Consider the following 15105-nt stretch of genomic DNA (forward strand, 5'->3'; position numbering starts at 1 on the left):
TTGCATGAAATGATACAGGGTGAAGCAAAGAAAACAATTTATACAATACAAGCGACATCATAAAGACAATCAATCTTGAAAGCCTTAAGAACTCTGATCAAGACAATGAGCTACCGTGACTGCAGAATACTAATTATGAAGCATACTCCTCACTTTCTGCCAGACAGGTACAGAACAAAATGTGAGTGCGCATACACATGCACACATGCACACACACACACACACACATGGAAATGTGGTATTTATGTCTTTCTTTAGGGCATGTGGGAGGCAAAGAAAAATCAATTTTTCTTCATTAAAAAAGTAAACTTTAACTTAAAAAATTTAAGTAGATGCTTATGTGCTCTATACTAATCACATAGACCCACAAGTGCTATCAAATATCCATCCAGTAAGGGTCAGAATAAGAGAACAGCATTGGCAAATGACACTTACTGATTATTACTGAGGGCAGTTATATATAGATGTAGACAGAGAGGTCTACTCTCATCATATATATATGACTACTATCTACCTTAGGTGATCCAAGTGGGCACAAATGATACTACATGAGGGAACTCCCGGAAGGCATTGCCAACAATTACAAAGTCTTGGGCAAAAAACCAAAGACCTTAGGGGCACAGGTAGTATTTTCATTGTTATTGTTAAAGGCAAGGGCTTCAGAAAAGAAAGTGAGATGTAGAAAATTAACCGTTACTTAAGATAATAGTGTCTGAGAAGCAGGACAGTTTTGAAACTAATACTATGTGCGTGTGTGTGTGTGTGTGTGTGTAAATATGTGTGGGTATATCTATGCATCTGTGTGTACACACACAAACACATATATATATATATACATATCTATATACATATATATATAAAAACAAACTGCATGTGATAGTGTCAAGATGCTTTTATAAATGCTTACTACAAGGCATGATACTAACACTGGGGATTCGAAAAAATTACATAAAACCACGGTCCCTGCTCTCAGGAACATACACACATTTTAATGGGGGATACAATATATAAATATTGAGGTACATATAAAATATATACAGATTATGTGGAAGTAATTTAAAAGAACAAGACATTAGCAGTTTGGGAAGAGCAGGAAAGTTGTGTGGGGGGTTAACTGCTGTCTTCTACTCCTCCTCCCCTAAAAAAATATGACAATTTGAGAATGAGATTTGGATTAATGGTGAGATCACTACGTAAAATACAGAAATGGCAAGCATCTGCCAGAGATGGAATACAACTAGCAAATGGTGGTAAAAATATTTTTTCACAGCCATGGCCAGAGGGAGAACTATTATTTGAACAATGGATAGAAGAGATTAAAAAACATAAAATACTTTATTTATATGAAATGACATGTTTTTATGTGAATAAAATTCATGCCACTAGGAGAGAAGAGAAGCCATCAACTGGAGGAGAGGGGAAAGTTAGTTTTTGTATTAAAGATCCCTGATAAGGGCCTGTTGTTCAAGATATCTAGGAAAATAATGCAAATATATTACATTAAGAGTCATTCTCCAGTGAATAAGTAGTAAAACAATGTGCACAAACCATACTCAAAGAATTAAGGACAGCAACCAAATAAAAGGTTGTTCCAAATCATTAAGAGAAATGTAAATCAAAACAACTAAATCTTGATTTTACATCTAGCAAATTGTCTAAGATGACAAAAATACAAATAATCAATGTTGAAGATTTTGAGGAGAGGAAAATTAATACAGTGTTAATGGACTTGTAGAATCGTCTAGTCTTTCTCAATTATAATTTGGAATTATGCTAAAAAAAGTGACTAGACAATGCTGGAGAGGTTATGGAAAGGTACACTAATGCATTACTGGTAGAGCTGTGAATTAGGATGATTATTCTAGAAATTAATTTAGAGTTATGTAAATAAAGTGACTAAAATATTCTTACCCTTTGACCCAGCATCAAAGGCCATTGATAATTATGTACTTCATTGAGGGCCATTGGCAAAAAGAAAGGCTCCATGTACACCAAATATCTATGGTAGCACTTTTGTGGCAGAAAAAACAAAACAAAGTAGATTCCCATTGACTGGTAAATAGCTAAACAAATCACAGTACAGGAATGTAATGAAAAATTACTATGCTATTGGAAAAGATGAACATAATGGATACATGGAAACATGGAAAGGCATGAACTGAGCCAAGAAAATAACATACCCAATGATAACAATAATATAAATGGAAAGAACAATCATCACACAACAATAAAAATAAAGACTATTGCAGCATTAAAAAGAACAAGCTTGGACCCAAAAGAGAGATTATGAGAGAACACTCTTCTTCTCTCTGCCATCTCTTTGCAAACACTTATGCCTATTCCTTTGCAGAACTCAGGAATCCATGGGTGCACAACATTGTCACAGGATTTTGTGGGGTGGGTTTTTTTGCTAACCTTTTTTCCCTCTTTCTTTTTCTTAAAAATTTTTTTTTGTTTTAAAGCATGGCTTTCTGTGAAAGGGAGAGGGGAGGCAGAATAGGGGAAAATCTAGGTGATGTGAAAACAGAAATTATTAAGGAATTTTTTTTTACAAAGCAACCAAAAAAGTAACTAAAATATCCATGCCCTGTGACTCAGAGATGTAACCACTATCAACTAACTATCTAACTACTGTCAAAGACAGAAATTAGGGTCCTACATACACCGAATATTCATAGCAGGATTTTTTATGGTATCAAAAACTTAAAATGAAGGAGATGCTCACTAACTGGGGATGACCAAATGCATTGTGGTACATAATTCTAAAGAAATAGCATTATACCATAAGAAGTTAAAAAGACAGAATAAAGTAAACAGAACCAAGGAAACCACATACACAAGGACAATGAAAAACTGAATACTATATAATTATAACAGTGAAGAATTCACAGATAACCTCCAGAAAAAAAAAAGCTACAACCTCCCCCCAAAACAGAGTAGTTAAACTGAACCATTTGTTTCAGCAACAATGAATTCCAGTAGTGATCAGGAGAAAGACCTTCAAAAACAAAGTAAAGAAAATTTGAATAATGCAAGACTATTCTGAACCCATCAGAAAATGTTGGAAGGAATGGACTAATGTCTTCCAAAGAGGAGTGGAACTCAGGGTGCAGCCCATAGTCACCTACTCTGCAAATCTGAGCTTAACTATATATGAAAAAAGATGGACATTAGATGTTCTCTAAGCTCTCCTTTCACTTAACTGAGGGAAAAACTGAGGTCCAGAGAAGAACAATAATTTGTCCCAAGTCTCATAGCAGAGCCATATTTCAACTCAGGTCCTTTGACTACAAATTATTTTTTTTCAAATTTCCATTATACCACTAGTACCTGTTATAAACAAGGTCTTGTGACATGCACTGCGAAAACAAATGAGTGCCTACCATAAGGAAGTTTATAATCTAGTAGAGGAAAAGGGTCATAAACCTAAACAACTGGCAACTAGGATAAAGTGTGACTAAAAGGACAGGAGATATTAGCACTATTACTAACCTATTCTCCTCCCCCACCTCCCACCCGAATTAAAAAGAAAGGAAAAAAATCCTTAGAACTAATATGCATACTGAAGCAAAACAGATCCACCCGTCTCCAAAAATGTGTCTCTTTCTGCATCATGCCTCTGTCAGAAGGTAGGTAACACGCTTCATCATAGCTACTCTACAGACACAATTATTCATGGCTTTGACTAGAGTTAAGTCAAAGTTATTTTTCTTTGCAATGTTATTATTCTTATAGAAAATGTTCTGTTGGATCTGCTCACTTCATTCTGACAGTTCATGCTTCCTAGCATTTCCAAAATTGTCCTTCATCATTTCTGATGGTCCAATAACATTCCATAGAGTTCACATTTTGTTCAACTATTCAACAACAGATGGGCACCCCCATTCCGCTTAGAGTCTAGCTCTTTGCTTTTCTTTGTTTCCCATTTAAGCTCCCCGCCAGAATCAGGAAGTTTGTTTTGCTTTCCCTATTTGCCCGGCAGTATTATTCTCCCTCTTAACTTCTTCCTTATTCCCATCTGTCTGCCTGATAAGTATTAATCTCTTTTGGGTGTGGGTGTGCATATTAGCATGATGTGTGTTCAACCCTTCTTTATAGGACTCCAATGAACGTGTTTTATCTACTGCCTGGTCCCCCAGCTTTTCCCTCCATGTTCATATGCTCTTCTTCTCACACAACCCAACTATAATAGGATCCACTCCATTCTTCCTCCCTTCTATACTAAAAAAATTTTTAGACTCTTCTCTTTCTCTTCTTAAAATTCTCAAACCCAGGGCTTTTGCTTCTCCCCCATAAGAATGTTAGCGTGTGTATTCGTCTTCACTGCCGAAGAAGACCATGCCATCAGAGAAATAATGACATGACTTGCACTTGACTTTGTTTTGAGTGAAGGAGAGCTGTGCGGGTCACCAGCCTCACTTCTCCTCCAGAGCCATCTGGAAATGACCTAGGATGAGGCCTAGGATGAGGCAATTGGAGTTAAGTGACATGCCCAAGGTCACATACCTAGTGAGTATGAAGTGTCTGAGGTGATATTTAAACTCAGGGCCTCCTGACTCCTGCACTGGTGCTCTATCTACTGCACCACCTAGCTGCCCAACAGACTGAATATTAACAGAAAGAGGGAGAGGAACACCTCATGAACTATGTTTTAGGAAAACACTGAACCTTGAACCCTGGAATCAGCTTCTACTCTTTAGTAACCCCACCCCACAAGATCAAGTATAACTAGGGAGTAACTTCAAGGGTTGTTGAGTCATTCAATCGTGTCCAACTCCTCATGACCCCATAGACCACAGCAAGCCGTTATCTTCCACTATCTATCTTCCATTTCAAGCTATTCCAAGCCATCTATGTCCCATTATCTCTCAGTGTCTGTCCAAGTTCATGTTCATTGTTTCCATGATATTATCTATCCATCTCATCCTCCGCTGTCCCATTCTCCTTTTGCCTTCAGTCTTTCCCAACACTAGGGGCTTTTCCAATTTTTTCCAATGGAGTCCTATTTTCTCCTTATGTGACCAAAGCATTTAAGCTTCAGCTTTAGTATTTGATCTTCCAATGAATAGCCTGAATTAATTTATTAAGTATTGAGTGATTTGATCTTCTGGTTATCTAAGGAACTCTCAAACATCTTCTCTGACACCACAACTCAAAAGCACTCAGCTTTCCTTACAACCCAAGTCTCACAGTCATACATTACTACTGGAAAAACCACAGCTTTGACTATACAGACCTTTGTTAGCAAGGTGACGTCTGCTTTTTAGTATGCTGTCCAGATTTGTCACAGTTTTCCTTCTAAGGAGCAAACATCTTTTAGTTTCATGGCTAGTGTTGCCTTCACCAATGTACAACCCCTTCCAACTGTTGGAATAAATTTGCCTTTCTAGAGTTCTCTTGATGCTTTTTTTTGTATATCATACTTCCTTCTGAACTCTGGTCTTTTCATCTGGAATGCCTGAAGGTCTTCTATTCCATTAAAGGTCACTTTTAATTTTTATCTATTTACTTACTTTTCTTTATGATTACCTTTATTTGATACATTATTTTGCCTTTTAGAATACTGCATTCTAAGATATCCTTTCATTGATAGCAGAAACTGCCAGATCTTATTTGATCCTGACTGTAGTTTCTTGATACCTGAACTCCTTTCTCATTGCAGTATTTTTATTTTGACCTGGAACCTCTGGATTTGGGATATGACACTCTTTGGACTTTTGGGGTTTCTTTCAGGATATGATCAGCAAATTCTTTCTGTCTTCACTTTACCCTATGCTTCTAATAAATCTGAGCAATTTTCACTTACAGATTCTTCGAACAGTGTCCAGGTTTTGTTTTGACCTTGGTTTTCAGGGAGACCTATGATTCTTAAGTTAATTCTACCTGACCTGTTTTCCAGATCAATGGTTTTTGACATCTGATCATTACTTGACTTTTCAATCTTTTGATTTTGTTCTAATAGTGTTTACTGTCTTGTGGAGTCAATGATTTCTGTTTCATCTATTTTAATTTTCAGGGAGGCTGTTACGTGAGTAAAGTCTACCATTCTCTGTTCTCCTTCCAATTCTTTCCTCCAGAGCTCTTATTTCATCATTTTATCTCTTGCTCTATTTCTTCTACCTATCCATATAGTGTTTGTGGAAAATCAATGCTCCCTTTAAGTGTGTAGATGTTGTAGACTTACTGTCTTCTTCTAGGCTGGATTTGGGGGTATGTCTGGAACTATCATTATTCTTTATCATTGTCTATGTCTTCTTCAATTTATTCATCTCTCCATTAGTTCATCAATAGGGGTTTTGTGGCCAATTTCCACCCCCTTCAGGACTTTTGGGTAAGCTCTTTAGCCCTAGCCAGTGTGAACTAAAGTGATCTAAGTTTCTCTGCTAACTTCTACTTTGCAGTTAGGCCCCCCACCCCCCCACTAAAACTTTGTTGTTCAAAATAATGAGTCTTCAAGGCCTTCCATGGCATCTCAGGACAGAATGCTAGGAACCTAGGAGTCCTGAAAGAAGGGAGGGTACCCGCCTGAGCACAGCCACAACCTCACTAGTTGCTGCCCCACCTAGTCACTTCTAGGGTACCAGTTCTAGGTTTCTGACAACCCCTGAGATTTCTCAGGGAAACCTGCCACTCTTGTTGCCTCAAGATATAGAGTAGCAAGCTAATCATGTCTCTGGCTAGTTTCTGGTCATTTTTGGAAGTTACTATCTGATAACGGCCTATCCAACAGTCCCCTTTCCTACGGCCTATAAGCTGGATTTTTATGCAGTTCAAGGGTGCAATAAATCACCTGCTATATTTTCTCCTTGGATTTCTTGATCATTTTTCAGTCTGGTGCAATGTTTAGTTTGTTTGGTTTTTTTTCCGGAGGACATATGTGGAATCAAGATGCCTGATTATGTTGAAGATGCCTGATTATGTTGATGCAGCTTTCTTAAATTCAATTGCCACCTCCATATTTTCACAAAGGTTATTTCCCATATTGAGATTTTACCTGACTGGTATCTTAAAGGAATAGAAGGAATTCAACAAGTAGAGACATGAAAGCCTCCATTTAGTCACTGGGAATGCCCATGTATACATGTAGAGGCAGAAGGCAGAATGAAATCAGGGAATGATAAGGATAGAGCCTTAGGGGAATTCATCTCCAGAGGCTTGGGGAAGAAAAGGAACTAATAAAAGAGAGAAGAAAAAGTCAAAGAAAGAAGGGAGAAGATACAGAAGAGATCAATGTCACAGAAAATAAAAGAAGAACCTCAAAACGTGTAGAAAAATACATTGATAAATATAAGTGATATAAAATCAAAAGATATCAATAAAATGTCCTTTTTTAAAAAATGAGGGTTGGCCAACAGTGCTATAAACTACAGAGGTCAAAATGAATGATAACTAAAATGTGCATAGAAATGACCATATAACAAAAAGTAATATATTTATTGCCAAATTTTTCAGAAGTCTAAAGAGAACTGAGATGAACCCAATTGGATATGGCAATAGAGAAACCACTAGTGCGTAGTGCTTCTACTTTGCAGTTAGGGCCCCCCCCCCCAAAACTTTGTTGTTCAAAATAATGAGTCTTCAAGGCCTTGATAAAGCATTTTCAGTAGAGAAATAAGAACAAAAACTAGATTCAGAGGTTTGAAAAATGAAAGACCTTTGAGAAATACAAGCAGCAAGTATACTCTTATTCATGGAAGTTTTTCAGCGAAGACAGAGGAGTGATTGATGGACCAAGGTTCTGGAGGAGAAAGAAAGAGATGAAATAGAGATCATAGATTTAACAGTATTAGGCTTAACATGGCAAAAGGCCACTCTATTTTCTGAGAATGGAGAAAAGGAGCATGGAATACATGAAGCAACAGAAAAGTTTTGGAAGTATAGAAAATGGAAGATGAGTATCACTTCACATGGCCTTTTTGTTTCCTCAGAAAAGTAGGAGTTGAAATCAGTGGTTAAATTCCAACTAATTAAACATACACTTATTAAGTGCCGACTATGTGTAAAGCACTGCACTAGTCTCTAGGGGCAGAAAAACAAAATAGGAAATTGTTTCTGCTCTCAAAAAACTTATATTCTATTGAAGTGATATAGCAGGTAAACACATTTATACATTATTACTTGAGGCAGGAAGAGAGTATAAGCAACTATAGGGGGGACTGGGAAAGGTATCTGGAAAAGGATGGAGGGGGGAGGCCAGAGGAAAGAGAAGAACATTTAGAAGAATTACTATGAATAATATGTTAGAGAACAAATAAGAGATGAATAAAAGATTTGCAATACATGAAATCCCTGTTGAAATTAGAGAGCATAAAGTAGATGCAAACAATCTGATGTTATTTCTTCCAACAGCCATGATGATTCCAGAAAAGGTATAGAAAAGGGGATTAATGGGAGTTATCCAAGACCAGGGGTTAGCAGGGCCAGAACAGTGATTGCCCCAGCAATATTCACAGCATCAAGGGCAACTCTGAGTATGATGGCGTAGTTCTGAAACAAAGTATAGCAGATTCTCCATATAGAAGGCAGAAGAAAAACATTTATTCAGACACCAGAAAGCCAAATCCATTATAGTAACCAAGAAGTCAATACACATTAGCACTGCAGAGGACAACGCCATTCCCAAGCCTTCTTCTCCTCTCTTGTCAGAGCCTTCCCACAAGCAAACACAACACTAGTTGTGCCTGCCTGAGTCCTCTATCTCTTCCATCCTAACTGCTCTCACCAACTTCCTCTCAGCTCTGCTCCATTCTTCCTATTCCACCCATTCAGCAAGCTCCTCCCACCACATGTGACTTAGGCTTCCAAGTGATTTAAGCAGTTCACATGGGTCTATTTATGAATGGGAAAGATCTTCCCATTTAAATCACCATTACAAACAGACAAAAGGTCAAAGAAATGAAGGATTCCAGAGTGAAGAAGGTGGTGTCACTGAAACAATTGGCCATCAAATCAAGAGTGTGAAGGAAGAGGTATTTCTCATCACCCTTCTTCTTTTCTATTCTGGAGCAGGTGAAACATGGCAGCAGGAATTTAGAGTGTCATCACATTATTACTACTAAATAGTACTACCTACACATTTATTTTGGAGGTCTATATTCCACATGGTTCATCAAAAGAACGACTACAATCAGAAAGCATTTCATTTTAGAGAAGACACAATTCCCTCTTACCTTGAGAAAGCTTTGCCACAGGAATTATAAGAAGATAATACAAAAATCACAAGAAATACACAAAACACAAATCTTAATATTGTTTAAATTTAAAGAAGAAGATTTAAGAATAATACCTAAATATAACAGGAGGTCTTCCATTTTTATGTTTCACAAAGATGCCATCAAGACAGGCTCCAATACAGATGTCACTTCCCTGGCTATCCTGAAATAAGAAAGTAGAAATGATAGCAGCCTCAAAATAAAATACTCTCAGTAAGCAAATACATCAGAAAAGCAGCAATTAGCTTAATAACTTGATAACTTAAAACAAACTGTTAAAGAGTTATACACATTCATTTAATCACAAATATGTGTATACGTATACACACATACATGTATATAAGTATAGATGGGTTTTTTAAGTCTTAAATGGCTATTTTTATTTTCCTGCTAAAGAACATGTTTAAAGGTGTAAAGTTAAAAAGTATGGCTACCCCAGAGTTAGTGAAGATAACTCTCCTGCCACTAACATTTGCAAGTGGTATGTAAAATCAGTATAATTTAATAAAGCCTTTTAACTGAGTTCCTTGATTAAGTTTTCAGATATATGCACTTATTTTTAAACACAAAGAACACAAATTCAGTATGTGACTGGAAAAAGTAGTAAGGTTAGACTCAGAAGATTTAGATTTGCTTCTCAGCTGTCTGGTTCTTATGTTAACTAACCATCTAACCCTGGGGGCAAGTCACTAACCCACTCTATGACTCAGTCTTCTGATCCAGAAATATAGATAACAAGACATACTATCTACCTCACAGAGGTGTTAAGAATAATTTTTTTTCCAAATCAGCAAAGTATTACATAAATATGAACTATAATGGAATTTTTCTTCAATTATTCCATAAATCAACACAAAAAGTAAAAAATGAAGCTTGTCTTCTACTATGTGACTTCATCAACTAATCAGTCAGCAAGTATTTATTAAGTATTTACTAAATGTCAGACAAAATAATCCCTGACCTCAAGGAACTTAGATGTAACAAGAACAAAAATAAGGCTGTTTTTGTTGTAGTTTGGAACTTCAAAATCACTGGCCTAAGGAATGCCAACAAGGAACTCCTTTTCTCCAATGTGGTTCAGCAACTGCCCTAAGACAATCTAAGACTAACTGTCTTAGAGATAGCTTCCAGGGTGGTGGTTGTTGTCCTTCATCCTCAAAGAGGACCAAAATGACATCACCATGATAAAGTGAAGTTTCAATGTGTCTGATTGGCTGGTCAGACCAACATGAGCTCAGAATGCTCTACCACATCTTGGACACAGGAAATCCATGTGAACATCTGGAGTGGATACTCCAAATTTACGCATCCTACATTTCCTTTGTGCTGTTTCAAATCTGTTTTGCTCATAGAGCACAGCACCTTTTCTGATGTGGGCATTCCATGCTGAGTGGTCCTGTGCCAGTATCTCCCCTGTCGCACAATCAAATCCAAAGTTCTTCAAAGAGACCTTAAGAGTGTCCTTATATCACTTCTTCTGACCACTATGTGATCACCTGCCCCATGTGAGTTCTCCATAAAATAGTCTTTTTGGCAAGCACACATTCCGCATTCAAACAATGTGGCCAGCCCATCAGAGTTGCACTCTCTGAAGCATAGTTTGAATGCTTGGCAGTTTAGTTAGAGCAAGGACTTCAATGTCTGGTACCTCATCCTGCCAGGTAATTTTCAGAATCTTCCTAAGACAGTTCAAATCGAAGCAATTCAGTTTCCTGGCAAGGAGCTGGTATACTGTCCATGTTTCACAGGCATACAACAATGAAGTTAGCACAATGGCTCTGTAGACCTTCAGTTTGGTAGTCAGTCTAATACCTCTTTTCTCCCAAACTTTTCTTCAGAGCCTCCCAAACACTGAGCTAGCTCTGGCAATGAGTGTGTCAACCTCACTGTCAACATGTACATCCCTGGAAAGTACACTAACAAGGTAAGTGAATTTATCCACAGCATTAAAAACTTCTCCATTTGTTGTAACCAACGGTTCTACATATGGATGGTGTGGTGTTGGGGTGTAGGGTGTGTTCAAGGAGGACCAGTACCTCTGGTGTGATGGCTGCCAAGCCCCTTTCAGGGCTCTTTCCACCTTTGGTGTCCACTATGCTGCCAGGACATGGAGAAAGACTTGACCAGAATCTCTGGGTCAGTATAGGTCAGAGGCAGAATTTGAGCTAAGGTCTGCCTTATTCTAAGGTCAGCTCTCTGCCCACTTTGTCACACTGCTTCCTTCACAATAGGCTTATGTTTGTCCTTCATTGCTGAAGAAGACCATGCCATCAGAGAAATGATGACATGACTTGCACTTGACTTTGAGTGAAGGAGAGCTGTGCAAGGTCAACAGCCTCACTTGTTCTCCAGAGCCATCTGAATCCAGTGACCAGATATTCATCAAGATGACTGGAGATGACCTAGGATGCACTGGGAGACCTTGGGCCCTTTAGGCCAAAGTTTTTGCAGGTACTCACTTAGGGTGACAATAACTAAAATACAAAATCAGTTGGCAATGAAGAGAATGAAAACACTAACAATTTTCAGGAAAGGGTAGGGATTAGGGAAGGCTCCCCACAGGAAGTGGTACCTGAGGTTAGCTTTGCAGGAAGAAAGCAGGACAAGAATTCTGAGAGATGAGGAAAGAGAGCAGTCCAGGCATGACTGTTTCTATGCAGAGGAGGGAGGTGGTTTGATAGGTTCAGAGAATAACCAGGAATGCACTTTGGCTGAACTGAGTTCATAAAGCAAAGTTACATGAAATAAGCCTGGAAAGATGGCTTTGGGCCAGATTATCTAAGTATTTAAATGCCAAATGAAGAGGTTTACATTTTATCCCAAACCCAATATCAATTTTTGTGAAACAGTTAATATCCCTGCATACCTTAGCAGGATAGCTCTCTTCCCCATAACCATCCATCCTCTCTACCTCTTGCATATATAGCATTTCAGCATCAGGTGGGGTAAGCCCTCTACAACAAAAAGAGAAAATAAAAAAGGTCAGTTTAAAAGATCACTCATTAAATTAAAGTCATTACAAAGTATCCAAACCCCCCTTGAGTATCTCAAAAAATCAACAGTTACTTTTTGAGACCCTTCTATGTGCAAGTTACTTTTTCTAGGGGCTTTGAAGGAAAGAAAGAAATATGACAGAAGACAGTTGCCCTCAATGAGCTTGCAATCTAGTAGTGGGAAAAGAATTATGCACATGAAAATATACCTAAAAATACTAGACAGTCTATAATCAGTATTGTGGATTGAGTGTGTGAAGAAAGAGGAAAGAAAAATAAATAGAAAGAGAGCAAGCAGAGAGAGAGACAGAAAGAGGGAGGTGAGAAAAAGAGAGGAAGGGAGTGAGAGAGAGTTAGGATAGGAGAAAGAAAGACAAAGTAAAAAAGACAGAATGGGAGGGAGGGAAAGACAGAGAAAGGCAGAGTGAAAGAGGCAGAGAGAGGGAGAAAGAGTCAGATATAGAGTCAGAAAGAGATGAAGTGAGAGTCAAAAACAGTCAGAGACAGAGGCAGAGTCAAACAGAGACAGTCAGACAGAAAGAGATAGAGAGACAGAGAGATAGAGGGGAAAACAACAATTCTAGCTTGGATAGTACTAGGGGAAGTTGGATTTGAGTTGGGCCTTAAAGAATGAGTGAGTTTTAAATGAACAGTGAAGGGATGCCATCACCCTAGGTAAGGAAGGCAGAAACTAAAGCAGAAAAGTATAAAATATGTTTATGGAAGTACACCAATTTGCTGGATTAGCAGGCATGAAACCGGAATGGTGCATTGGGCCCACATTAAGAAACAGAAAGCACACTTAGAGTGCAGACTTCTTCCTACAGGAAACAAGAAATTATTGAAGGTCCATGAGCAGGAAACTGATGTGGGGAAACCAGTTTTGAAGGCATATAGGAGAGACTGGAGCAAGGGAATAATAACACTCTTTGCCTCTGTAATGTAAGACTGAGACCACAGGTAACATATCGGTCTTGACTGCCATTTCTCAAGTGGTACCTATGGCACTAGCATAAAAAATGTCAAAGGTTTCTATAAGCCCTCAAAAAGTAAAGCAATAATGTAGACTTTTACATCACATACCCTACTAAGCAGTAATATGGACAAGGCAAATAGTGGCTATTTGAAATTACATACAGCTACTTAATTGTTTAGAAAAGGTGCTGACTTTGGCTAGATGAGACCTTTTAAGGCAACATGGTATAACATAGAGAGATGGATTTGGAATCAGGACAACCAGAGTTCAAATTCCATCTCTGGTACGTATTACCTAATTTGTCTCTGCTTCAATCTCCTCATCTGTAAAACAGATAATACAGGGCATCCCAAAAGTCTTAATGCAGTTTTAAGCTTTAATAGCCTAAAAGTCTATTAAAAGTCACCAAGCTTTAAGCCATTAAATTTACAACTGCAATAAAACTAAAATGTTCATACTTTTTGAACCAGAAACCCCATTACTGGACTCATACCCCAAGGAAGCCATCAGTGAGAAGAAAGTCCCCACACACTCCAAAATATTTATAGCAGCACTTTTTTGTGATAGCTAAAAATTGGAAACAAAGTAGATGCCCATCAATTAAGGAATGGCTAAATAAATTATGATACATGAATGTAACAGAATACTATGCTATAAGGAATGATGTGTGTGATGAATAGAAAAGCCTGGAAGGATTTATATGAACTGATGCAGAGTAGAGTAAATAGAGCCCCCAAAATAGAAATAAATGAACACACACACACACACACACACACACACACACACACACACACAATGGCTACAACAATTTAAATAAAAAGAATGTAACAAAAATGTAACAAAACTATGAAGATCAAACAGGACTCAAATGAAGAGGTATGCAAAGACTCCTTCAACCTACCTCTCATAGAGGTGAGAGGTCATAGGTGTTATACTTTACATTTGTCTTAGGACTTTTTCAATGTATAGATCAATTTGCTAATTTTTTTTTTCTCTAAAAAAATACTATTTGACATATGGGATGATACACTGGGAAGGAGTAGGGGAGAGTTACACAGGATATTATGGTGATATAATCAAGAGAAAATATCAATTAAAACTTATTTTTTAAAAAACTGCATTATAACTTTTGGGACACCCTGTCCTACCTTTACTATCTACCACAAAGGACAGTAGTGAGGTTCAAATAAGATGAGAAAATGCACATAAAATGTCATATAAATATCATATTCAAATTGGTTTTTTCCTTATAACTAAACCAGTCAGTGTGTAATGATTACTCCAATGATATCTGAAAGTCATTTAGTGCAACTCCCTCCAAAAACGCAAGAATGAATACCCTGAAGGTAAATGGGAAGCGGAGGTGGGGGGAGGGATTCTCTATTTGTACTTCTGTTAAACAGGGAGACAGGTAAGTTAATAACACACTATAGATCTGATTCATGGATCAGAAAACCAGACTGCCTTTAAAGTTCTGAATTTATTTATGTCAATGCACTTTTAAAATTTTAAACAGGCATAACCATTTAAAAATCATTGCATTCTATGTCATTCACCTGTATTTTTGGTGTAGCAAAGCCACTTTTTGCGTTGCTTCTTCCAATACTTTTTCATCCTGTAACCAACCCTGTACACAAAACAAAACAGAAGATATTTAAACCAGCTGGTTAAAATGGTTAAAGAACAAACACCAGCATCTGCAGTCTTTACTACCAAACAGCTGACAATAGGACTTACCAAAAGAAGTTTGGAATAAGGATTATGACCTTTTTACTAAGAATAAAAAGAAACCTGCTAGCCCTTTTCATTTCATCAACACAATGCAAGGTATCACCCCAGTTATTTAAACATATTTACTATGGGATCCTTATGTCCAATACCATAAGATTATGTGCACTTAAGGAAACAAAAAAGAACAGCATTT

The 15105-nt window shown here is 37.6% G+C and overlaps 1 protein-coding gene across 1 annotated transcript in view; it reads right to left on the reverse strand.

Moving 5' to 3' along the window:
* The window catches only part of PTPN21 (protein tyrosine phosphatase non-receptor type 21), a 108832-nt gene that overhangs the window by 40421 nt on the left and 53306 nt on the right, over positions 1–15105 (reverse strand). The window contains exons 6-8 of the mRNA XM_072622928.1: positions 14738–14808; positions 12079–12166; positions 9287–9375 (exon numbers count right to left, since the gene is read on the reverse strand). Of these exons, the coding sequence (XP_072479029.1) occupies positions 9287–9375; positions 12079–12166; positions 14738–14808 (248 nt within the window). The remainder of the gene's footprint in view (positions 1–9286; positions 9376–12078; positions 12167–14737; positions 14809–15105) is intronic.

This window comes from Notamacropus eugenii, chromosome 7 (assembly GCF_028372415.1).
Source record: "Notamacropus eugenii isolate mMacEug1 chromosome 7, mMacEug1.pri_v2, whole genome shotgun sequence".
NCBI classification, from domain to species: Eukaryota; Metazoa; Chordata; class Mammalia; order Diprotodontia; family Macropodidae; genus Notamacropus; species Notamacropus eugenii.